The following is a 27,352-nucleotide window of genomic DNA, read 5'->3' as shown; positions in this document are numbered from 1 at the left end:
CAATCCTGGCGTCCTCTTGGTGGCATCGGATGGTGGGATGGTCTCCTAGGTGGTAGTTGGTGGCGCACGGCGTTACTGGTGGCTGGGGGGGCGTAATGCTTCTACTCATCTTACCCTGCCTGATCCCCTGTGTTCAATCTTTAGTCCAGAAAAATATTTCCCAACTCCAGGCAGTGGCGGTACCCCAACATGGAACGCAGGAACTTAAGGTGCTGTTGCTGCGAAAGACCAAGGATTTCCCGGGCCCTTGATGGGAGGAGGCTTATCTTTGTCATGCACATCTTAAAAACAGAAAGGGTGGAATTGTGAGGGACGATTTCGGTACAAATAGTTAAGATGTGCATGACCTCAGAGTCTAAGGGGAATAGAGCCGTGGGGGTAGGGTAAAACATGCTTCTCTGTAATAAAGGACGAGACATCTGCTGCTACAGAGTAGAAAAACAAGTCCTTGATTGATAAGACCACTAACTCTGACAGAGAAGAATAAGTCCTTGACTGATAAGACTACAGGGTAGAAAAACAACTCGGGAAACTGTTGCAGACTTTGTGAGAATGTGAACCTCGTGACTCTTTAGAGCTATAGAGGGGAGGGACTTGTACTGTATTTAATCAGAAACATTGTTAGCCTGGCGCGCCTTTTTTTTTCAAGGGTGCCCAACTCTGCAGACTTGTTAATAAAACTTTGTTTTCCTGAATTTGTCTAGAGCGATTATTGAGAAGCGATTTTCGTTTCTAACAGTATGGGTTGGATAATAGTGCTTTTTATGCTGTTGACCGAGTGGATCAGATTGTGAAAGTGCCCAGAACAAAAGACAAAGGGATTGCTAATGACTGTGAAGGAGAGATAGATGTAAAATGCCCATTATATCTGTCCTTCACCACCATTCACAATCTTAATCTGTTCTGCTCACTTCTCCCCCTCTGTCAATGGTATTAAAACAACAATTTTTTTAAACCCCTCAGTTCTGAAGTGTCATATTGGACTCAATATGCTAACAGCTTCTCACTGCAAATGCTGCCAGATTTGCCAAGCCTCTCCAGCACTTCCTTCTTTTATTTCTTGTTGTTGTTGTTTGTGGGTGGCAAATTTAGTTTATTACTGAAATAGAGTGTTGAGGAATTTTCAAACTTTGAGATTAAATGAAAGTGATGTTCTTGTCCCAACGTAGTGTAAACATTAATTAACCTTGGAATAGGGAAGCTAAATAAGACAGAAATGATAGATAAGTTGCGAATGTCATCTGCAAACCACTAGAAAGACTCCGTCATAAGCTTCATAACTAATCGTGGTTTTTCTCTCCTTCCATAGCCACCATCTTAAGCTGAAACAGTCTGTTTGCAGTCATAGAGTCAGATGTACAGCATGGAAACACACGCTTCAGTCCAACCCGTCCATGCCGACCAGATATCCCAACCCAAACTAGTCCCACCTGCTGGCACCCGGCCCATATCCCTCCCTATTCATATACCCATCCAAATGCCTCTTAAATGTTACAATTGTACCAGCCTCCATCACATCCTCTGGCAGCTCATTCCATAAACGTACCACTCTGTGAAAACGTTGCCTAGTAGGTCTCTTTTATATCTTTCCCCTCTCACCCAAAACCTATGCCCTCTAGTTCTGGACTTCCTGACCCCAGGGAAAAGACTTTGTCTATTTATCCTATCCATGCCCCTCATAATTTTGTAAACCTCTACAAGATCACCCCTCAACCTCCGACGTTCCAGGGAAAACAGCCCCAGCCCGTTAAGCCTTTCCTGATAGCTCAAATCCTTCAACCCTGGCAACATCCTTGTAAATCTTTTCTGAACCCTTTCAAGTTTCACAGCAACTTTCCGATAGAAAGGAGACCAGAATTGCATGCAATATTCCAATAGTGGTTTAACCAATGTCCTGTACTGACGCAACATGACCTCCCAACTCCTGCACTCAATACTGACCAATAAAGGAAAGCATACCAAACGCCTTCTTCACTATCCGATCTACCCGCTACTCCACTTTCAAGGAGCTATGAATCTGCACTCCAAGGTCTCTTTGTTCAGCAACACTCCCTAGGACCTTACCATTAAGTGTGTAAGTCCTGCTAAGATTTGTTTTCCCAAAATGCAGCACCTCGCATTTATCCGAATTAAACTCCAACTGCCACTTCTCAGCCCATTGGCCCATCTGGTCAAGATCCTGTTGTAATCTGAGGTAACCCTCTTCATTGTCCACTACACCTCCAATTTTGGTGTCATCTGCAAACTTACTAACTGCACCTCTTGTGCTTGCATCCAAATCATTTATGTAAATGACAAAAAGTAGAGGACCCTGCACTGATCCTTGTGGCACTCCACTGGTCACAGGCCTCCAGTCTGAAAAACCCACCCTCTGTCTTCTACCTTTGAGCCAATTCTGTATCCAAATGGCTAGTTCTCCCTGTATTCCGTGAGATCTAACCTTGCTAACCCAGTCTCCAATGGGAGACCTTGTCAAATGCCTGACTGAAGTCTATATAGATCACATCTACCGCTCTGCCCTCATCAATCCTCTTTGTTACTTCTTCAAAAAAACTCAATCAAGTTCATGAGACATTATTTCCCACGCACAAAGCCATGTTGATTATCCCTAATCAGTCCTTGCCTTTCCAAATACATGTACATCCTGTCCCTCAGGATTCCCTCCAACAACTTGCCCACCACCGAGGTTAGGCTCACTGGTCGATAGTTCCCTGGCTTGTCCTTACCACCCTTCTTAAACAGTAGCACCATGTTAGCCAACCTCCAGTCTTCCGGCACCTCACCTGTGACTATCTATGATACAAATATCTCAGCAAGAGGCCTAGCAATCACTTTTCTAGCTTCCACAGAGTTCTAGGGTACACCTGATCAGGTCCAGGGGATTTATCCACCTTTACTCGTTTCAAGACATCCAGCACTTCTTCCTCTGTAATATGGACATTTTGCAAGATGTCACCATCTATTTCCCTACAGTCTATATCTTCCATATCCTTTTCCACAGTAAATACTGATGCAGTCACAGAAGCCCACTGAACCTCAAGGTTATTGTCTCATCCCCTTGCCCTCCACATAGCCTATCTTCATCCTTGTTGTGCTCCCACCATCTCAGATTTAACAGATCTCCTACTGCAGTTTTGCCTCGGTCACCTCTAGACTCAACAATTTTGTTGCTCTCTTAACTTGCCTCTGTCCATCACAATTTCAGTTCCTTCAAAATTCTGTTGCTATCCTATTCTGCATCAAGTCCCACTTACCTAGTATTGTTATTGGTAATCCACATTAACTCCCATTCCCATATGGCTATAAATTTTAAATTCCCATCCCCATATTTCAATTAGCAGAAAACTATTACAATTTCAGGTGGATGTAAAAATATCATGACAACTTTTGTTAGAGGAGCACAGGAATTTTGACTGGTGTTCTGACCAATATTTCTTTCTTACCAACATCCTGAAAACTGATTTAGTCACAGTTATGTGGGTGATTGGCAGACCTTGCTGTATACAAACGTGCCATATACCACATCTTCTTCAGTACAACCCAAAGTACTTTATTAGTTTTGAAACACTTGAGAGAGTTTGGAAACATGAAAAGCATCACAAACTGCAAACACTTTCCTTTAATCCTTTACGTAGGCAGTCTATTTGTACTTTTCATCCACATTCAAATGCAAATTTTAATGTGCATAAACTCAAGGAGTTCTTGAGTATAATCTGCATCTCTATTACAAGTTCAAAGTTTTCAACTTTTGCCCTTCTGCCTAAGTGCTGTAATATGAACTGGATTATTCACAGAAGAGAAGAGGGGAAAGGAAGGCATCTTGATCTAATGATTTCATTTTTTTGTTTTATGTAGAGCCTGGTCCTCTATTCAGAGTTTTGTGCTGTTATGATTACTAAGATCAGAAGGACTGGCTCCGAGAGGGGAAAGACAGCGTGGCTTAAGTTTCCATTTGTTAGTTTAATGATCCAGTCTATGAGGAAATGAATAAGTGGTAAACATCTAGTTTTATCTTAAGGACACTATTTAGAGATAGGCTGAGTAATTTATCTTTGGTGGGACCAAGATTTCAACTTCACCAGATGCAGCACATTTTCAACTGTTGAGGCTCTTAGGTCCAGAGTTTCATTGAAGTTATGTAGCATTGAGTACCTTTGAAGCTTTGTCCTAATCCACAAACAGGTGTACCAGTCTTTCTCCATGCGATAGTGAAACTATACCAATGCTCTTTGCTTTTTAATGCAAGTACAGAGGGGTGGGTCTGATTGTATCAAATATTTCATACTTGTTTTTATGTGCATGACTAGCTGATGTTGACAGTGAAATCCTTCTGGGTGGCCAGTTTGACTGCCATGAACAAACCTGAATTCAACTCAGGCACTGCTGTGACAAATTGACAGTTTGGACTCGAAAAGGAGGCACCCATTAACCCCCAACATTCACTTCCATTTTTGCTGGCCAGCAGTATCATACAATTGGTATGTTACATTTGAGAAGTTCTGAGAGAAGAGCCTTAAGTATGCATTGATTACCCATTTAGGGACTCAAATAGGCCACAGGTAGGCAATAAGTCTACACCTTCCCCAGTTTGAAGATGCCGGTGTTGGACTGGGGTGTACAAAGTTAAAAATCACCAATACCAGGTTATAGTCCAACAGGTTTAATTGGAAGCACACTAGCTTTCGGAGCATCACTCCTTCACCAGGTGATAGTGGAGGGCTCAATCCTAACACAGAATTTATAGCAAAAATTTACAGTGTGATTTAACTGAAATTATACATTGAAAAACTGATCATCTGTTAAGCCTTTCATCTGTTTGAATACCATGATAGTTTCACTTCTTTCATGTGTAAATCACAAAAGCTTTTTTTTAAAAAAATGTTGCATTCTCAGGTTAACTGTTAACAACGGTGTTAGCCCCCTGTGTTCTCGGTCTATGCCATGATGTTTAGATTGATTCTAATCTAAAAAGTGAGATAATGGAGTTTTATGTAATTCATGTAAAACTCCGTTATCTCACTTTTTAGATTAGAATCAATCTGAACATCATGGCATAGACAGAGAACACAGGAGGCTAATACCGTCAACATATTGTCTAGCTATCACCATTGTTAACAGCTAACCTGAGAATGCAACATTTTTAAAAAAAAGCTTGTGATTTACACATGAAAGAAGTGAAATTATCATGGTTGGTATTCAAACAGATGAAAGGCTTAACAGACGATCAATTTTTTTCAATGTATAATTTCAGTTACATCACACTGTAAATTTTTGCTATAAATTCTGTGTGTTAGGATTGAGCCCTCCACTATCACCTGGTGAAGGAGTGACACTCCGAAAGCTAGTGTGCTTCCAATTAAACCTGTTGGACTATAACCTGGTATTGTGAGATTTTTAACCTTCCCCAAATCTTGTAAAATCATGAGGAGGCTGAGCAGGCCAATGATAGACACGTGCTTGATGCACATCTCCCTCTTCTTTTCCCTGTACATTGTCTGCAAAATCCATTCCTTGGTGTGGGTGAGCTAATTCTTCCACTGCTACTACAGGACTATTATGATTTTAAAACAGGATCAACACACTAGCTTTCTTCATTTTTAAAAAGTCAACAGAAAAGAATTTGATTGGCAAAAGTAGAAAAATCTATTACATTTCAAATTGACTATTGCAATGTCATACATTAAGTGTTTTGGCTTTAAGAGCTAAAAGCCAAATTATTAAAAATCTGAATGTTATGGAAAATACTTCTCTAACATGATATTTAGGATATCCTATTCAGTACAAGTCACTGATATGTATTTTCAAGCCATTCAGCATGTTTTTAAATGAACTGAATGTCTAATAAATTTAATTTTAAAAAGCCATTTAAATGATACTTTAATTTGGTCAGTATAGTCACACATGCCAGATGTCTAAAGCCTTAATCAACATCAATTGAAAACTGAAAAGGCTTAAGAGTAACTATCCACATTATAGAAATGGTACATCTGCGCAGTTTCCATTCTGTGCGTCACACTTCTAGAATCACATTTGAGACAAATTCTGTGCAATTTAATCAATTGGAAGTAGGTCTCTTGCAAATCATTTTGAGAGAAAGAAAACTTATGGAGTCTCAATCTTTGCTGCCCACAAATGCCTTTCTGACAAAGTTTTGATCACCAGCTTTAAAAATAAAATTAAGCTTTGAATAAATCCAGTTCATTTAAATATTTGAATATGCACAAAATGCAAACAATTGCACAACACAATTATAAGCTTATAGATCATGACTTTTAAACATCCATAAAAGTCAATTGCCTCTTCTGCCTCAATATTCTTGTGGTATGGCTTTGACAACTATGGAATGTACTGTAGATATGGCCATACCATTGCCTTGTACAAACTCCAATTTGTATGGCCTCTCTTTGCTTCTGTATTCCAAGATGAAATTAATTCATCTTACGGATTTCACACAGTGCATCAGTTTCATCAGCCTTGCATATGTCTGTACTCTACAGCTTGTGGCCTAAAGCAGTTAACTTATATTTACAGTCTCCATTTCATTTTACTAACATTAGTTGTCTATCTAGCTCCCCAACATTTTCAAACAGCTTTTACAACTGGAGTTGCTACTTCTGTTGTTTCACTTCACTCTCAAACTTGGTGTTGACTGCTGATAGGCAGCTTCATTTCTATCCCCAGGTCAACAATTTTATCAAAACCGAACAGCAATAACTCAAGGTCTTTGCACTATAAGTAACTATTGGTCACTTTTTCTATCAAAAATCCATTTACTTTTTCTTTCCCTGTTCAAGCCATTTTTAATCCATTTCAGAAACTGCACCCAGTATTTTGCCTTCCCCTACCTTAAAAAAAAATTGCTCTTGTAGTGCAGTATTTCACTACAATATGAAAATATTACTTTCGCTTGGTGATTTCATTCAAAAAATGTGATTGTTGGTTTCTTAGCCGAGCTGAAATGTTGTCATGCAAACAGTTTGTCACGATGCTCGGTGGTATCATTAGTGTGACTTCCGTGAAGCGTTGTTGTTCTACTTTGCATGATATTTATATGATCCTGTCAGTTAAGGTGGATTGTGTCATTTCCAGTTTTGCTCTGCAGTGGTTTATATATGGGGGTCTATTTCTACATGCTTGTAGATGCATTCCAAGTTGAAAACCAAGCCTCTAAGAATTACCAGGCATATCTCTGGTTAGCTCGTCCGAGGACAATTATGTTGTCAAAGTTAAATTGATGGTCCTCCTTGACTGCGTGTACTGAGAGGATGGAAAATCTGCCGTGACAGTTTGCTGATGGTTGGTGATCATGTATCCAGATTGCTAGTTTTCCATTGGTCTGTCCAATGTAGTGTTTATTGCAGTAATTACATGGGATTTTATAAATTATGTTGGTCCTATATGTTGAGAGTAAGGGATCTTGCGTCCTTGGTGTAGTGTGGTTGTGGGTTGTTGTGCTATGATTCCTAGTCTTCATAGGAATCTGCTTGTCATTTCTGATATGTCCTCAATATAGACCAGTGTATTAGAATGTATAGTGTCCTCTTGGAGTTGTCTGTCCAATAGGCATCGATGGATGAAGATGTAGGGGTATCCATTGTTTGAGAAGACCTTGTGTAGGTGTTTTTCCTAATTTTTGTATAGTTCTGGTGTGTTGCAGTGCATTAGAGCTCATTTAAGTTGTGTCCTGACACAGCTCTGTTTGTGGACGTTAGGGTGATTGCTGTTGTAATTCAGGATGTGAGCAGTGTGGATTGCCTTCATGTATACTTTGGTTAAGAATTGACCGGTCATTCGTTCTACCATGATGTCTACAAATCAGAGCTGATTGTTATTCCCCTCTTCTCTGGTGAACGTGATACCGCTGAATAGGTTTTTGATGAGTTGGTGTGTTTCCTCTTACTTATCAGAAATGACAACCAGACTCCTACAACTACTAGGGATCTTGGTAGCACACCAACCCACAGCCACGCCACGCCAACTACTCACAAGGATGAAAGACCCCATACCCACAACATGCAGGACCAATGTAGTAGATAAAACCCCATGGAAGGACTGCCATAAACACTACATCGGACAGACCCGAAGAAAATGGAAGATACACGAACACCAACTCGCATCAAAACGGAACAAATTCTCCCTCATCTCAGTACATACAGACAAAGAGGGCTATTAATTTGACTGGGAAACATAACCGTCCTAGGACAAGCTAACCAAGAGAAATGCACAGGAATTCCTAGAGGCGTGGTTTTCAACCTGGAATGCCATCAACGAGCATGTAGAAATAGATCCCATATACAAACCATTGCACAGCAAAACCGGAAATGACAATCCACCTTAACAGGCCAGATCATATAAATATCAAGCAGAGTAGAACAACAACGCTTCACAGTGGTGTCATTTATGTCACCTAACATGGTGACAAAACGTTCGCATGACAACCCGCCACCTCGGCAAGCAAACCAACAACTGCATCGACAACTCAACTAAAAATCTTCACGAAAACCTTAAAGTTTAAAAGATGATCCATGGTTTTTAAGAATGGTAAAGAGTGGAACAAGAAAATAATGAGCTGATTATTTATGAGACAATGGACAAACGATATTAAATGACAGAAGAGTTAGTGGTACAAACTCAATGGCATTCTAATGGGACACGCAAAAAAAAACGAAAAGAATGAGCAAAAGTAAAACTTACAGAAAAAGAACAAACTTGGGTCAAGAGATGATCTGAAATTGTTGAACTCGTCGTTGAGTCTGGAAGACAGTTGAGGGTGATGTCCCTCAGATTTGCACTGAACATCACTGGAACATTGCAGTAGGCAAGATTCTGAGATGCCAGCAAAATGGGGAATTAAAATAGCAGGCAAGTGGAAGCCCATTTGTGTATGTTGATTGAACAGAGATTCACATTTTATACATATTTTGATTTAGCAAATACGCAGTCACTTCTTAATGTAGTTTGATCTAGATTGAAGAAACCAAACGTTACATTAGTGATCTCGCTTTTTAAGAACACATGCAATTGACGAACACGCATCGTCAAGGAATAATAATGTACTGCAGGCTGCATTCCTAATCTTGTTGGAATTCGTTGACGGTTACTGTTTACTCTAAACAGATTAATTTTAATGTGCATAAACATTGATTCCAGTCTTCAAATGCATAGAATCTTCTTGAGTTTATCAATCCTAAAAGAGTATTTGGTGAGTTACCAACATAGCTAGAAAAATAATGGATTTAAAACTTTGAGACATTGGCAGAGTCAGCAAGGCTTCATGAAATCATGTCTAACCAAGCTAGACTTTCAAGGAAGTCTCAACCAGAATGGATAGTGTGGAAACAGTAGATGTGTTGTATTTGGACTTCCAAAAGACAGGGTTTTGCATATTCTTTTTGAGGAGTGGATGGTTCTACCTGGGGAGCTATGGTACATTTAATTTAAGATACCAATTTGATCTGGAACTCCATGCCCTACAAGATTCTGACACAGGGTCACTGGAAGAAGCCTACACTGCTATCTGACCCAGCAGTAACCAAACTGCTGTCTTGGCTGCCTGGTTTCAAGCATCGCAGGACAAACTTTGCTTGAAGAAGAAGCAACAGCAAAATTCACAGCTGACATTGGTGAAACCTCTGTGTGGGGGCACACAGCAAGGAAGCAGCTAAGTGGCTTTTTAAAGTGTAACCTGACTGTTTTTCTTTTATAAATCTACAATAGGAAGTACAATGGTGTTTTTTATGATTAAATGCTGTTATTGAGATCTGTCTCTTGAATAAATTTTAAAAAACACAAAAAACCATAAATACTAACCTAGTCTGGGGCAGTGTTCTTAGAGCAGTAAGACTCTAAAAAACAGAATTATTTTATGGATGTGTAGATTGTTAAGATATTAGCCATTAATAGAATGATGTGCACTTCACGTTGGATGAGAGAGATTAGGGAATGTTTCCATATTAATGATGATCATTCAAAGTTTGTGCGAACAGAACCACAACAATGATGATCATGCCTGCAGGAAATATGCTTGGTAGTGAATCCTATCAGATTGCATGGATCAGTTGGAGCAGCAGTTAGAGGCAATGAGGAATTTACAGGAGCTAGGGGATGTGATGGATGGCAGTTGCAAGGAGGTAGCAGGTAGGTAGTGCAGGTGTCTCCTGTGACTATCCCCATCTCAAACAAGTATGCGGTTTTCAAAAATGTAGATGGTGATGGACTCTCAGGCGATGTAGCACTGACAGCCAGGTTTCGGGTACCAAGATTGGCTCTAACATAACCAGAGGTATGCCAGGTTCCAAGCAATGAATTATGATTGGGGACTGTCTCATCAAAGGCAACAATAGATGATTCTGCAGCCGACAGAGGCATCAAAATGGTGTGTTGTCTCCCTGTAGCCAGGGCCAAAGAAACTTCAGAGATGGTGCACAATATTCTCAAGCAAAAGAGGGACCAGCAGGAGGTGGCACAGTGGTTAGCACTGTTGCCTCACAACTCCAGAGATCCGGGTTCATTTTTCCCGCCTCAGGCAACTGTGTGTGGAGTTTGCACATTCTCTCAGCGTCTGCGTGGGTTTCCTCCGGGTGCTCCGGTTTCCTCCCAAAGTCCAAAAATGTGCAGGTTAGGTGAATTGGCCATGCTAAACTGCCCATAGTGTTAGATGAAGGGGTAAATGTAGGGGAATGGGTCTGGGTGGGTTGCTCTTCGGAGGGTCGGTGTGGACTAATTTGGCCGAAGGGCCTGTTTCCACACTAAGTAATCTAATCAGGTCATTGTACACATTGGATATAATGACATAGGAAGAGAAAAACACAAGATTCTTTGAAAAGAATACAAGTGGTTAGGCAGGAATTTTAAAAATAGGTCCTCAAGGTTATCTGGATTAATCCTAGTGCAATGAGCAATTGATTAGCAACAGCAGGATAGAGCAGAGCTAGTGCAGAGAAGAAAGATTCACTTTTAGAAACATTGGAATCTCTTCTGGGGTAGAAGTGACCTGTATATGGAGGACGCATTGCACCTGAATTGGAGGGGGACCAATATACTTGGAGAGATTTTCTAGAGCTGCTCAGACAGATTTAAACTAGTTGGGGTGGGTGTGTGTGTGTGTGCAGGGAGATTGTGAGAAAAGAGATTAGTCTGAGACTGGTATAATGGGAAGAGAAGCAAGTCAAAATAATCAGGACAGGCTGGAACAAAGAGAATTAAATAAGACTGATAAATTAAATTGCATTTATTTCAATGCAAGAGGCCTAACCGGCAAGGCTGATGAACTCGGGATGGTTAGGGACATGGGACTGGGATATCATAGCAATTACAGAAACATGGCTCAGGGATGGGCAGGACTGGCAGCTTAATGCTCCAGGATATAGATGTTATAAGGAGGATCAAAAAGGAGGGGACAAAGAGAAGAGGGAAAGTGGCATTTCTGATGAGGAATAACATGACAGCTGTGTTTCAGAAGGATATTCCCATGAATACGTCAAAGGAAGCTATTTGGGTGGAACTCATGCCACAGACTCCCCAGTAGTCAGTGGGAAATTGAGAAACAAATTTGGAAGGAAATCTATTATCTTAGGAAAACAGGGTGGTTATAATAGGCGAGTTTAACTTTTCAAACATAGACTTGGATTGCCACAATGTTAAGGACTTGGATGGAGAGGAATTTGTTGACTATGTACAAGAAAATTTTCTGATTCAGTCTGTGGATATAACTACTGGAAAATGTGCAAAACTCAACCTACTCTTGGGAAATAAAGCAGGATAGGTGAGTGAGGTGTCAGTGGAGGGAACGCTTCAGGGCCAGCAACCATAATTCTATTAGTTTTAAAATGGTGATGGCAAAGTATAGACCTGATCTGAAAGTTACAAGTTCAAAATTGGAGGAAGGCCAATTTTGAAAGTATTAGGCAAAAACTTCCAAAAGTTGATGGGGGAGGATGTTCGCAGGTAAAGGGATATTAGGACGCCTTCAAAAATGAGATAATGAGAATCAAGAGATAGTATGCTCCTGTTTGGGTGAAGGGCAAAGCTGACAGGTGTAGGGAATGCTGGATGACGAGAGAAATTGAGGTTCTGATCACGACTAAAGGAGGAAGCATATGATACGCAGACAGCAGAAATTGAGTGATGCCCTAGAAGTGTATAAAGGCAGTAGGAGTAAGAGGGAAATCAGGAGGACAAAAGGGTGACATGAGATACCTTTGGCAAACAAGGTTAAGGAGAATCGAAAGGGATTTCACAAATACATTAAGAACAAAAGAGTAACTATGGAGAGAAGAGGGCTCCTTAAAGATCAGCAAAGCCACCTATGAGTGGAACCGCAGGGGATGGAAGAGATACTAAACAAGTATTTTGCATCAGTGTTGACTGTGGAGAAGGATATAAAAGATAGACAATGTGTGGAAATAAATAGTAACGTCTTGAAAAAATGTCCATATTATAGAGGTGGTGATGGACATCTTAAAATGTGTAAAGGTATATATATCCCTGGGACCTGCTCAGGTGTACCCTAGAACTCTGTGGAAAGCTATGGAAGTGTTTGCTGGGCTCCTTGCTAAGATATTTATAACATCGATAGCCACAGGTGAGGTGCCAGAAGACCAGAAGTTGGCTGATATGGTGCCACTATTTAAGAAAGGTGGTAAGGAAAAGCTAGGGAACTATAAACCAGTGAGCCTGACATCAGCGGTGGGCACGTTATTGAAGGGAATCCGGAGGGTCAGAATTTACATGTATTTGGAAAGGCACGGACGTTTTAGGAATAGTCAACATGGCTTTGTGTGTGAAATCATGTCTCACGAACTTGATTGAGTTTTTTGAAGTAGCAATGAAAAGGACTGATGAGGGCAGAGTGATGGACGCAATCTGTATGAACTTCAGTAAGGCATTCAACAAGGTTCCTCACAGTAGACCAGTTAGTAAGGTTGTATCACATGGAACAGAGGGAGAACTAGCTATTTGGATACACAACTGGCTTGAAGACAGAAGACGGAGGGTGGTGGTGGAGGGTTGCTTTTCAGACCGAAGGCCTGTGGCCAGCAGTGTGCCACAACGATCTGAGCTACGTCCACCACTTTTTTGTCATTTCTCAATGATTTGGATGTGACCTTAGGAGGTATGGTTAGTAAGTTTGCAAATGCCACTAAAATTGGAGGTGTAGTGGATAGCGAAGAAGGTTACCTCAGAGTACAACAGGCTCTTGATCAGATGGGCCAACGGGCGGAGGAGTGGCAGATGGAGTTTAATTTAAATAAATGTGAGGTGCTGCATTTTGGAAAGGCAAATCAGGGGCAGGACTTAAACACTTAATGGTAAGGTCCTGGGGAATGTTGCTGAACAAAGAGACCTCGGAGTACAGGTTCATAGTTCCTTGAAAGTAGAGCTGCAGGTAGAAAGGATAGTGAAGATGGCTTTTGGTATGCTTGCCTTTATTGGTCAGTGCATTATGCATAGAAGTTGGGAGGTCATATTGCAGCTGTGCAGGACATTAGTTAGGCCACTACTGGAATATTACATGTAATTCTGATCTCCCTGCCATAGGAAAGATGGTGTGAAACTTGAAAGGGTTCAGAAAAGATTTACCAAGATGCTGGTAGGATAGGAGGGTTTGAGGTATAGGGAGAGGCTACATAGACTGGGGTCGTTTTCCCTGGTGCATCAGAGGCTGAGGCGTGACCTTATAAAGGTTTATAAAGTCATGAGGGGCATGACTCGGGTAAAAAGATAAGGACATTTCCCTGGGGTGAGGGAGTCCAGAACTAGAGGGCACAGGTATAGGGTGAAAGGAGAAATATTTAAAAGGGACCTAAGAGACAACGTTTTCACGCAGAGGGTGATGTGTGTATGGAATGAGCTGCCAGAGGAAGTAGTGGAGGCCAGTACAATTACAACATTTAAAAGGCATCTGGATGGGTATTTGAAAAGGAAGAGTTTAGAAAGATATGGGCCAAATACTAATAAGTGAGTAGATTGATTCAGGATAACTGGTTGGCACGGACAAGTTGGACCAAAGGATCTGTTTCTGTGCAGTATATCTCTACGACTATGACTCGAAACATTAACTCTGCTTCTCTCTTACAGATGTTGCCAGAGCTGCTAACTTTCTCTAGTCCTTTCTGTTTGTGCTTCAAAGTTTCCAGTATCCAAAATTCTTTTTTATATTTATTCTTGATCATGTGGTCAAGATTCCTTCAGGGATTTCTTAATCAAGATTGTAAAGTGACATTCCCATAATGCTGAAAGACAGAAGATGCTGAAAGTGTGTTATATGCCATGGGTGGATTTAGAATTGGGGACATTATTCCAGAATGAAGGATGGTCAATTTAAGACTGAGACGAAGAGGCATTTCTACTGAATGTCATAAATATTTAGAAATCTCTACTACAGACAACAGTGAAAGTGTATTCACTGAATACAATCAAAAATGAGAGACAGTTTGTCAGGTTTTATAGGATGCAGGCAGGAAAATGGAGGTGAAACCAAGTTCAGATCAATCTTATCGAACAACAGAGCAAATACAAGTTGGCATATGGTTCTTATGATCTTTTCCAGTTTGCTGTGGTTCATGGCTAGTTCACCATATTGAAAGTAGTACTGATTCCATTCTTTTTACTTCACATTGAATTTTCTCCATTTGAGAGTCCCACTTTCAGCCATGCTAATTGCACAAGACTGCTGCCATATTAAGACAAGGCAAGCATGGAATTAAAATAAGCGAGTAGCCAGAATCTTTCTCCTGGGGTGAGGGAGTCTCAGACTTGAGGACATGGGTTTGGGGATGGGAGGGGAGGGATTTGGAGGTGATCCGAGGAGTAAATCTTTCCCACAGAGGACAGTCGATGTCTGGTGCAGGCTGCCAAGTGGGGAATAGTGGAGGCAGATACAGTTGCAACATTTGATGGCATTTGGATAGATATGTGTGGGTAGGGGAGTGGCAGTAGGTGGTTGGGATGTCAGATTGGCATGGTTGAATTGGACAAGGGAATTGGTTTCCGTGCTGTATGACTCCATAACCTCACTAAAGGTTACGTTATAAGACAGCAGTAATATGTTGACATTGAGAAAGAATCGACTAACAGGATCTCTTTTTCAGGATGGTGAACTGTAACCAGTGGAGTTCCACAGGAACCAGTGCTGTGACCACAATTGTTTTAAACAGTATTATTTAAATGGAGAAAAATTGCAGAAAGTTGTAACATAAATGTGCTTGAAGGTACTTGTGCAGAAAGCAGAGAAGTTTAGCATACAGATGTAGCAAATAATCAGCAAGGTGAATGGACTGTTATTTCAAGGCAGTTAGAGGATAAGAATAGGGAAGTCTTACTGCAACTGTACAAGGTAATGGTGGGATAACAGAGTACTGAGAGCAGTTTTGGTCTCCTTATTTAAGGGAGCGATCATTTCATCAGAGATCGTTCAAAGAAGGTTCACTTGAATAATCCTCAGTGTGGAGGGATTACCTTATGAACAAAGGTTAAACAGGTTAGGACTTTTTGTTGGGAGTTTAGAAGAATGAAAGGTGATATGATTGAAACATATAGAATTCTATACAGGGTAATTCTTGACAGGGTAAATGCTGAGAGCATGTTCCCTGTCATGGGAGAGTCTTGAACCATGAGACAATCTTCAAATTAAAGGGTGCCAATTTAAGACTGAAATGAGGAGGAATTTCCTCGGAAGGTTGAGTGTCTTTGGAACTCCTTGCCACAGAGAGCTGTGGGAGTACAGTCCTTGTGTATGCTTAAGGCAGAAATAGAATCTTGATCAGCAGGGGAAAATCAATGGTTATGGGGAAATGGCAGGATTAGAACAGCCATGATTCTCTTGAATGGCAGAGCAGGCTCATAGGGCTGAACAAACTACATCAGTTCCTCTTTCATATAATCTTATGACCTAACTTTTCAGAATTACTAGGGAAGCAAGGGTCTATTGGGAAGGAAGAATTGGAGGTTAGGACTAGTAATAAAATAATCTGGATAAATTAATGGGGCTGAAATCCAGTAAATTCCCAGGGGCTGATGATCCATATTCCAGAGCAACAAACGAGTTGGCCATGAAAATAATAATAGTTGTCATCTTGAAAATTCTATAAATTCTGCAACGGTCTTGGAAGATTGTATATTTTTAAATAAGGTGCAAAAAAAAGGAAATTACACACCAGTTAACCAGCAGCAATAGTAAAAAAAATCCTGAAGTCTATATAGAAAAAAAAAGATATAATAACAGGACACTGGAAAAATAGAGTCATACAGCACAGAAGCAGACCCTTTGGTCTGACTAGTCCATTCCAATAGCAACAAGATGACAAAGTATTCTAGATTTATGAAATGTAAATCATGTTCGACAAACTGCTTGGAGTGTTTTTTTTTAAAATATTACTAATCAAAAGGTATAAGATTTTAAAAATGCCTTGATATTCCCAAAAGCTTTTAACAAAGTCTCACGTAAGAGGTTACTGTGCAAAATTAAAGAACATGGGATCGGAACATAGAAAAAAGCAGTAAGGCGATTTAACCCTTTGAACCTATTCTGCCATTTAATATTATCATGGCTGATCATCTAACTCCATACCCTGGTCCTACTTCCTCCCCAACTCTTTAATCCCTAAGAATTAAGATAGTTCTCCTAAATCACACATTTATTAAACACGATTAGGTTGGAACGCAGTATTTGAATTGTGGACTTTTTTTATACAAAGCGAACTCCTATTCGCTGTTACATGATTCTATCCCCGGCACTAGCTGAACTGCAAAACCCAGCCTCAGGAGCCTCAGTCTGCAAAATGCAAATTCAGTGTGTTCAGCTAAAACAGGAATGTAATCAGCTCTGCAAGCCTTGAAACATAGTTTGAAAGTGGGAATTGTAGTCTACATTTAGAACAAACTTTATTTCAAACCAAGGAAGAATCTTCAGGACAACTGAGCTTCTCTGTTGGCATCACATGGTCAGTTGGCTCAATCACTTTCTGGTGAAGAGCTTCATGAAAGGTACAGTGCTGTAGTCAGAGGTTTTAGTATTAAAGTGTTAAATTGATTGTACTACTTCATTAAAATATAGGATTTAAAGAATTACTTAGATTGTGAGATCATTTAAATTAGACTAACTACTACTTTTGTTTCAATTTTTACTGATATTTTTGGTGGTTTGCCCCAACCCTATTTTTATATTGTACTATTTTCTATAACACTGTGTTGCTTCTGAATGCAATACCATGTTATTGGAGAACTACTTGTATATCTAACCACTCATGAAAACATTCAATATTTTGACCTCAGTTGCTTTCTGTGGCAGAGAATTCCAAAGGCTTGTCACGTGGTGAAGACATTTCTGCTCATCTCAATTCTGAAGAATCATGCAGTCTAGACTGTGATCCCAGTCATTAGGAACATCCTTTCCGAATTTACCCTGACTAATTGTTAGAATTTTATGGGTTTCTGAGAGCTACCCTTCTTTCTTTTAAACTACCATGAATATAGTCAGATCCAAATCACAAACTTCACTCAAATTAACCAGGTCACATTGAAGCATCGCTATATCTTCCTCAGTTCACTCTCCCACACAGCTTTGAGTCATCTGCAAACTTGGAGATCTTACATTTATCTCCATCTAAATCAATTAATATCTATTGGAATAGCTGGTCCAAGCACTGATGCCTGCAGTACTACATTAGTCACTGGCTGCCACTGAAATAAAGGCCTATTTTACTGCTTCCTGCCTGCCAACCATTTCACTATCCATGTCAGTACACTACACCAATTCCATACATTTTAAAATTTACATGCTAATTTCTTATGGAAATTCATCAAAAGCCTTCTGGGAAGTTCAAGCACATTCAACATTATTTCCTCATTAACACATCTATTACATCTTTTGAAAAATTCCAGTAGATTGGCCAAGCATGACTTCTTTTTCATAAATCCATGTTTCACTGTTTCCAGGTGGCCTGCTATTAAATCTTTTAAATGGACTCTAGTATTTTCCCTAATACCAGTGGAAAGCAGTGACAGTGGGTTGGGGAAGGGGATCAGTGGTTAGGCCCCACTTGCTCATAATATGCATTAATGAAGTGGATGAAAGAATCAAAATGTAATATTTCCAAGTTTGCCAATGAAAAAAGTATGGTGAGGATCCTTCAAGACAATGTAGACAAGGTGAGAAAGTGTGGGCAAATTCATGGCAGATGCAATAATATGTGTACAAGTGAAGTTGTAGGAAGGAAAAAACAGTGAGTATTGATTAAATGGTGATAGACTAGGGAACGTTGATGTTAAAAATGGACATAATGCACAAATGCATTGTCATTCAGAGTAAGCATGAAAGTATAGCAAGCAATTGGGAAGGCAAATGGTATATTAGCCTTTATTTCAGGAGAGCTGGAGTACAGGAGCAAAGAAGTCTTACTGCAACCATATAGGACATGATGTGGAGATGCCAGTGTTGGACAGGGATGCAAGGTCAGATGTCACATAACACCAGGCTTTGATCCAACAGGTTTATTTGAAATCACAAGCTTTCAGACTGATGCTCCTTTGGCAGGTAACTTCACTTCCAATATATTAACATTTTTTAAACACAGCCTTGGCAAAGGCAAATTGAGTAAAAAATGATTGTCCTACGTGCAATTCTAGCAGCAGGAAGAGAACCCCAGTTTTTAGCTGTAACAGAGGGGAATATGAGCTTCCACATCCAGCCTTCAAAACCCCAGCAACTGCAAAAAGCTAAAACTAAAAACATTCTGGTTCTCTGGGAGCTTGACACCACCCATTCAGGCTGCATCTATTGTTCTAACTTTGAAAAAAAACAGGCTTCACAAGCTGTTTACTTTATTGGCTTTGAGCGGACTGCTCACCACATCTTTCTTAGTCTTTCTTCATTAAGTAACCAGGACAAAATGCACCTCGTTAAACCATAACATTATCACACTAAGATTTACAGAAAATAGCGAGTTGCGCATTGTGCCTTGTTCAGCTCAAAAGACAACAGTACAAATACCCATTACTTCACAATACAACTATTTTTGCACAAACTACAAATAGGCACAACTGGTATAACATTTCTATGGCATTAACAGTTCAAACTGTGCCCCAAAGTATTTTAAATGCCAACCCTTTGTCCAAAGCAGATGTTAATGATTTACATAAAATTTCCTACTCTCATTGTAGACAAATGCTACATGCAGAAACCAAATTAAGTGAAATCAAGACCTGACATTTTACAACAGTGAAACTAAAATAAATGTAAGAATTAATAGAGGGCAAAATGCATTTCTTTACAACTAAAAAGGTTAAAAAAAATTCATTTTATGATTGTCAAAAAACAGCAAGAAAGCAAAGCTAGTTTGTGCTAGTTATTAAATGAGTCCTCAATCTCTGAGTAAGTTATTTTAATTCAAGATCTTACACTTCAAAGCAGCCAGGTAGACACAATACCTTCTGATGCATTACTATTTAATATTTTTCTTAAATTCTGATCTGATAAAAAGTTGAAATGAAAGTTATGGGAACTTTAGGAAAGCTCCCATGTCACTTTCCATTACAGTATATGATTTATATTTTCTGGGAAATGTTAATATTACTATTAATAATTTATGAATAGTATTGTAGCAAAGTAGTTACACTGTGAAAGACCCAATCTAATTTGGGCTTGATGAATTATGCCATTACATTTCAGGTAATACTTCCATCACAGTAAGACTTAGAGCTCTAAGCCCTGTTTTCAACTGCTTAAAATAATCTCAGCTTATTTCTTAAATATTATAAGAAACATGAAAGCAATAAAATTAATACCTTTCAAATGAAAATCTCTTCCATATAATACAAAAACAATCCTTATTTCACTCCTGCTTTCTTTTTAAAAAACATACCTAGTAGTGCCTGAAACAATCCACTTTTGAAGATACTTATAACTCTTTCAACAGCACGTTTAAGTTGTTTTTCCTCTGGTTTCTTCAGCTTTGAACAGTAGTCTTCAAGAAGCAGTAAAGCACGTTGAGTGTCTAAAAAGCAAAAAGAAAATTGACTTAGAGAATATTCTGAATGTCTCTTCCCACATCATCAGCTCAGATTTTGACTGCAAACAGGCAAGACAACAACCCTTTCATAAGTGCACCACTGAAATACCAAACAGCTGAAAGGCAACCCAAGATGGAATTCATTGATTTCAATTCCTCCTGAAGGCCAAGTATCCCAAGCTCCTGTTAGTGCTTGAGCCAACAATCATAGGCATTATCATCTACAAACCTTTAATGAAAATCAAAGATAAGCTTCCTAATTAGATTATGTTAATGCTCTGACCAATACCAAGTGAACCCTTAAAAGACCAATTCAATGGCCCATGCAGAGTAGCCAAAGAGTTCAGGGAAGCATGTTATCTTATTGAAACCCCAAATCAAGGGAAAACAAGCAAAAACTTGTATGTCAATATGAGGAGACAATACCACCAAGAGGGGACAAATTTTAAAAAAAGCACAGTCGGCTTCATTGCCACTAACTTAAAGGGCAAAGCAAGGATGATTTGGAGAATGATGAAGGTGAAGCCCACAATGAACCCTAACTAACCAATTAAGGAGTATTAGCATACTTGGACTCCCTTATGCCAACGACTGTGTAGAACATCAAGCAGACTTAATGCGGCTGTTCATTGCAATTATGGATTTATGCACAGTCCAAGCTGCACCATCCTACCTCTACGTGAGGTTATGTAAAGTGGAGAGGCATGCCTCTAAGGCATCACTTCTATCAGTCACACGGAAGAAAGGGAAGAAACTAACTTCATGGTGAAGCAGCAACTTATAGAGCTGCAGTAGCTGGAACTCCCAACTGTGCTTTTGCCTGTGCTAGATGGCTCCATTAGACGTCAAAAATTTAATGCAGTGACCAATGCTGACTGCCACCCAATACTCCAGCTTGAAGACTGCATAGATATGATGGGTAAAGCAGTCTATATCACCAAGGTAGATTTATTCAAGGGATGCCGTCACAAAGGAAATCTCTGCCTTCATAATGATGGACAGATTAGAGCAAAAGTCAAATCATGCCATTCTGACTCAAATGTCCAGCCACCATTTAAGGTTTATTTAATTGCCTAGTGTACTTTAGGTGACTTCTGAGTGTACAGTAACAACTCTAACTCACAGCAATTGAAAACACACTTACAGAAAATAGAGTCTTGTGGTCAATCCCAGCAAGAGCAAGTGCACTCTGTCACATTACCTATCTTGGTGGGTCAAAAGTGAGGGCTGCAAAATGTACAAGCAATAGCATAGTTCCCATTCCAACAAGAAAAAGGAAAATCATGAAGTGCTCAGCAACACTTGGGTGCTACCTAAAGTTAGTCTTCCAAGGTCTGTCACCAGTAAATTAGCTAACTATTACAGAAAAAAGGCAAAAATGGTAATAGCGCAACATTTGAAACGATATGTTTATTTAATTGCATTAGCAACACCTCAATTACAGACGAAGCAGCTTGAAATAGAAAATGACAATGCTTTTCTCTAGAACTCAAAAGTAAAGAACATTTCACGCAACGGAAAAGTAAAGTAGGAAGGAGTAAATACTGTAAGAGGGTATATGAGCTTTAGGCTGAAACTTCTCAGAAAAGGAAAAAGCAGATTCTGGGGAACATGCTGCTGAGCAAGAATCTGACACCAACCCAAGACAGAAGGCAAGCTGTTTAAATTTGTGCAAGTGTTCCCAAATTAGTTGCAAAAGTAGGCTGAGCTTGATTTTTTCCAAAAGATTGCAAGCAGATGAGATAGTCAGAAAAAGTAGGCACTGCTCATGTAAACCAAGTTGACAGATTGAAAGGTTTATGCCTCAATTTCTAAGGAGGCTTCTTTTGATCATGAAGAGGCATAAAAGGCTATTTTTGGATGAGCCTGGAGGCTGACAGGCAACATCATGAGCAGATTTATATCAAATTTGAGAGGGTATTGCAAAATAAATTTGATCATTTAATGGCTGCGCCAGATCCCTTCAGACCATAAAAGCATCTGCTCAGATTGCAAATGAGATCAAAAGTGTTTTCATTCTAAAAAGCTGTGGCACCTTTATGGTATTTAAGGAAGTGCCCATATAAATAAATGATATGTTAGTCAGCTACACCTTGGACTCTAACAGCTCCTATAGATGGGACGGCAGCTAATGTAAACCCACTATTTATAAAAAAAAGGAGGCAGGGAATTATAGATCAGTTAGCCTGACACTGGTAGTAGGAAAAATGCTAGAGTTCCATTATAAAAGATTTGATAGCTGAGCGCTTGGAAAACACAATGGCAGGATTGGACAGAGTTAGCATCAATTATAAAAGGGAAATCATGCTCAATAAATCTACTGAAATTTGCAAGGATCTAGCTCGTAGATTTGGTAAGGGGGAAGTTATTGGATGCAGTTTGCTTACATTTTCAGAAGGCATTCGATAGGGGCCCACAAAAAATTAACACGTAAAATTAAAGCACGCCAGATGGGGTAGTGTATTGGCATGGATAGGGAAAATGGTTGGTAGACTGGAAACAATGAATTGGAATAAATGAATACATCTCCAAATGGCTGCCAGTAACGAGTGGAATAGCACAGGGATCAGTACGTGGACCTCTGCTATTCATAATACAGTACAACCTCTATTATCCAAACATCAACTATCCAAATTTTGGAATATCCGGACATGGGCTCAAGGTCCTGTAAAAACGGCATTAGGCATCTCAGCATTCAGTCGTCAATTAAAAGCCGTTATTGAGTGCATTGCTGGATAACCGAGAAATGTTCAATAACCAGCACTCAAATTACCGCTTGTTTACGATAGATCGGTTATAAGTTAAACGACATTATGGCGTACATTGCCAGATAGCGGCACTCATAAATTACCACTTGTTTACGATCTGATCAGTTTCACGAATGATAATTATCTGAACAAAATACTCCCCTGCCAGTCTCATTCAGTGGTTGTACTGTACATGTTTAATACTTTAGATGAGAGAGCTAAATGTAATATTTAATCAATATAAAAAAGGTAAAGTTTGCAGAAGACAAATCTGGGTGGGAGGATGCATTGTGAGGAAGTTGCAGAGGTGCTTCAGTAAAGATTGGACATGTTGAATGAGTGGGTAAATGCGCAGATGAAGTATAATGTGGATAAATGTGGAGTTATTATCTTTGGTTGCAAAAGCAGGAAGGCAGGTTATTATCTGAATGGTGATAAATTGAGAGCGACGGTGCAATTAAACCTGGGTTTCCTTGTACACAGTTCATCAAAGGTAGACATGCAGAAAGCTGGAAGAATACAGCAAGCAAGGGATCATCAGGTGGAGAAGTCAATGTTTCCAGTGTAACCCTTCTTCAGGGCTCGGGTTGAGTGTAAGAGGAGCTGCAGATGAACTGCAGGGGAGGGGGAGGGGGAGGGGGAGGGGCTGGAAAGCAAGTCAACGAAATGGAAGGGAGGTTATTTGAAATTGGAGAACTCAGTATAGAGTCTTCCGGGTTTTAGGCTGCCTCGGCCAAAGATGAGGTGTTATTACTCCAATTTGCGGTTTGATTTGCTATGGCAATGGAGGGGGTCGAGAATGGTCATATCAGAAAGGGAATGGGTAGGGGAATTTAAATGGGTGATGACTGGGAGGTCAGATGAAGCACAAGCATGGCCGAGTTGCTCAGTGAAACATGTCGAATTTACGTTTAGTCTCACCGATGTAGAGAAGACCACAACGGAAGCACCAGGTACAATAAACCAGCTTGGAGAGAAAAGGTGAACCTCTCTCATCTGGAAGGACTGTTTGGGGTCCTGGCTGTGGTGTGCCAGCAGGTTTTGCATGTTTTACAGTTTCAGGGGAAGGTACCTGGAAGTTCAGTGGAGTTGGTGAGGAGAGTGGCATGAACCAAGGATGGGAGAAGAGAATGGTCCTTGCAGAAGGCAGAGAAGGGTGGAGAGGGAAAGTTGTTCTTGGTGGTGAGGTCTAATTGGAGTTGATGGAAGTGTTTAAGGATGATATGTTAGATGCAGAGACTGGTGGGGTGGTAATTGAAGACAAGGGAGACCCTGAATTTATTGCATGGGGAGGTTAAAAGCAGTGCAGCAGGGAATGGAGGTGGTGGGGTGGAGAGCTGTCTGGATGACAGAGGGGGGAAAAAGCATGTTGCTCAAAATAGATGGACATCTGGGATGCTTGGGAGTGGAATGTCTCTTCATCTGAGCAGATGTGACAGAGGCAGAGGAATTGGGACAACGGGATGGAATTCTTGCAGGATTCTGGGTGGGACAAGGTGTGGTCCAGGTAGTTATGGGAGTCTGGGTTTATAGTAAACGCCCGTGTGTAGACTGTCATTGGAGATGGAAATGAAGAGGTTAGATTCCCCACAGTGTGGAAATAGGCCCTACGGCCCAACCAGTCCACATCGATCTTCCGAAGAGTAACCCATCCAGATCCATATCCCTCTGACTAATGCACCTAACACTATGGGCAATTTATCATGGCCAATTCACCTGACCTGCACATTTTTGGACTGTGGGAGGAAACCCACGCAGACACAGCGAAAACATGAAAACTCCACACCCGAGGCTGGAATCGAACGTGGGATCCTGGAGCTATGAGGCTGCAATGCTAATCACTGAGTCCCAAGATAGACCAAGTAAATTTAAAGGCAGGGTGGAAGTTGTGGGCGAAGTCGATGAACTTCAGCTCCCCTTACACCCACCCCCCAGTCCTGAAGGGTTACACCCAAAACATTGATTTCTCCTCTTGATGCTGCCTGATTTGCTGTGTTCTTCCAGCCTCCTGCTCGTCTACCTTAGATTTCAGCATCTGCAGTTTTTTGTGTCGCTGACACCAGTTAATCAAAGCCAGCACGCAGATGTAGCAAGCTGTAAATGCAGGAAATAGTATGTTGGCCTCAAAGCCATTAAAAGTACAGGAGCAGGGATATCTTGTGGCAATCATACAAGGCCTTGGTGAGACCACACCTGGAATTTTGATCTCATTTGAGGAAAGACATTTGGCTGTGGAGGGAGTACAACAAAAGTATTACAAGAATGACTTCTGGGATGACAAGATTGATGTAGAAAGAGAAAGACTGGCTCAGAGGGGCCTACATTTGCTGGAGTTTAGAAGAAGTGGGGGTGGGGGATTTTAGGATCTCAGATTCAAAGAACTACACACGATAAAAACATTAAAGATGTTCCCAATGACTAGGGAGTCTAGAACCAAGCACCACAGTTTAAAGATATAAGGTAGGCCTTTTAGGACTGAGATTAGCTAGGATCATGGACTTTAGTAAAGCCTTTGACAAGGTTCCACATGGGAGAATGATTTTACAAAAGGTTCAGGGTAAATTAACAAGTTGGATTCAAAATTTGCTTAGTTCAAGATCACATAGGGTGATGGTAGAAGGCTGATTGTGTGACTGGAGGCCAGTGTCCAGTGACACCACAGGGATCGGTGCTGGGACACTTATTGTTTGTGATAGATGAGAATGACAAATGTTTGTGGATGACAACAATTGGCCAGGAAGTTAATGGCAAGGGTGAAGGTCCTACGTTACAGGAAGATAGAACAGATTAGCCAGATGGGCAGATCAGTTGCACATGGTATTTTACCCTGAAAATTGAGAGGAGATGCACTTTGTCGTAACAAGACAACGAAGTACTCAATAAATTGCAGGAGACTAGAAAGTATAAAGGAACAGATTGATCCTGGGGCGTTTGTCCAAAGATCCCTGAATACAGCAAGACAGGTTAATAGGGTCGTTAAAATATATATGGAACACTTACTTTTATCAGCTGTGGCATATAACAGGGAGATTATACTGGAGATGAGAAAAAATTTGGTTTGCCCACGGCTGGAGTAGCGCATGCAATTCTGTTCACCATACTATACGTAATTGCACTGGAGAAAATGCAGACGAGATTCACCAGAACATTACATGGGTTGCAGCATTATAGTAACAAATAGATTGCATACATGGATTGCTTTCTTTAGAGCAAATTGCAGGGGGGAGTTTGCTGATTGCATTGTATAAGATGAGGGAAATGGACAAGGTGGAGAAGATGCACTGTTCCCCTTAGTTGAAAGGGGAAATGTTAAAAGTGAAGGGCAGGAGTTTGAGAGGGGGGTTTAAGGAGATTCTTTTTCCGCTCTGAAGGTGGTGGGAATCTGGAATACAGAGCATGACAGGATAGTAAAGTCAGGAAATCTCACAGCATTTCAGAAAGTAAATGGTTGAGCATTTGAAATGTCAAAACAGTCAAGGCTCTGGGCCAAGTGCTGGAAAGTGGGATTCGTGTAAATAGATCAGCACAGATGCAATGGCCTCTGTCCTGAGATGAAGAGATTCCTTCACCCAGAAGAGTGAATTCTCTATTGTGCAACGAACCAGAATTGATCAGGGACCTCAAAGTGAAGGAGCCATTAGGAGGTAGTGACCATTATACAATAAGCTTCAATCTGCAATTTGAAAGGGAGAGGGTACAATCAGTAGTGACAATATTTCAGTTGAATAAAGGGAACTATGGAGCTATGAGGGAGGAACTGGCCGAAGTTCAATGGTGCAATACCTTAGCAGGGATGACAGTGGAGGAACAATGGCAGAGATTTCTGGATATAATGCAGAAGACGCAGGATCAGTTCATTCCAAAAAGGAAGAAAGATCCTAGGAGGAGGCATGGGCGGCCGTGGCTGAAGAAATATATAAAGTTAAATGAGAAAAAGTATAACATAGCAAAGATAAGTGGGAAAATGGAGGACTGGGAAGCTTTTAAAGAACAACAGAGGATTACTAAGAAGGAAATATGCAGAGAAAAAATGAGGTGCAAAGGTAAACTGGCCAAAAATATAAAAAAGAGGATAGCAAAAGCTTTTTTAGATATGTGAAAGGGAAAAAAATGGTTAAGACTAAAATTGGGCCCTTGAAGACAGAAATAGGGGAATATATTACGGGGAACAAAGAAATGGCAGAAGAGTTGAATTGGTACTTCAGATCTGTGTTCACTGGGGAAGACACAAGCAATCTCCCTGAGGTAACAGTAGCTGAAGGACCTGAACTGAAGGGAATTTATAATTGCCAGGAATTGGTGTTGGAGAGACTGTTAGCTCTGAAAGTCTGATGGTCGACATCCCAGAGTACTGAAGGAAGTGGCTCGAGAAACCGTAGATGTGTTGGTGATTATTTTCCAGAGTTTGATAGATTCAGGATCAGTTCCTGAGGATTGGAGGGTGGCTAATGTTGTACCACTTTTCAAGAAAGGAGCGAGAGAGCAAGCAGGAAATTATAAACCAGTTAGTCTGACCTCAGTGGTGGGAAAGATGCTGGAGTCTATTATAAAGGATGAAATTACAACACATCTGGATAGCAGTAACAGGATAGGTCA

General features: G+C 40.4%; 1 protein-coding gene across 8 annotated transcripts in view; it reads right to left on the bottom strand.

Annotated features, from left to right (window-relative positions):
• The window catches only part of dlg2 (discs, large homolog 2 (Drosophila)), a 968,837-nt gene that overhangs the window by 913,786 nt on the left and 27,699 nt on the right, over positions 1–27,352 (bottom strand). For all 8 annotated transcript variants that reach the window (XM_043691613.1, XM_043691618.1, XM_043691619.1 and 5 more), the window contains one exon: positions 19,863–19,994. In XM_043691613.1, coding sequence (XP_043547548.1) covers positions 19,863–19,994 — 132 coding nt within the window. The remainder of the gene's footprint in view (positions 1–19,862; positions 19,995–27,352) is intronic.

Source organism: Chiloscyllium plagiosum, chromosome 6, assembly GCF_004010195.1.
Source record: "Chiloscyllium plagiosum isolate BGI_BamShark_2017 chromosome 6, ASM401019v2, whole genome shotgun sequence".
Lineage (NCBI taxonomy): Eukaryota > Metazoa > Chordata > Chondrichthyes > Orectolobiformes > Hemiscylliidae > Chiloscyllium > Chiloscyllium plagiosum.
Note: the sequence above shows the minus strand (reverse complement) of the source record. Positions and strands in the feature narration are given on the sequence as shown.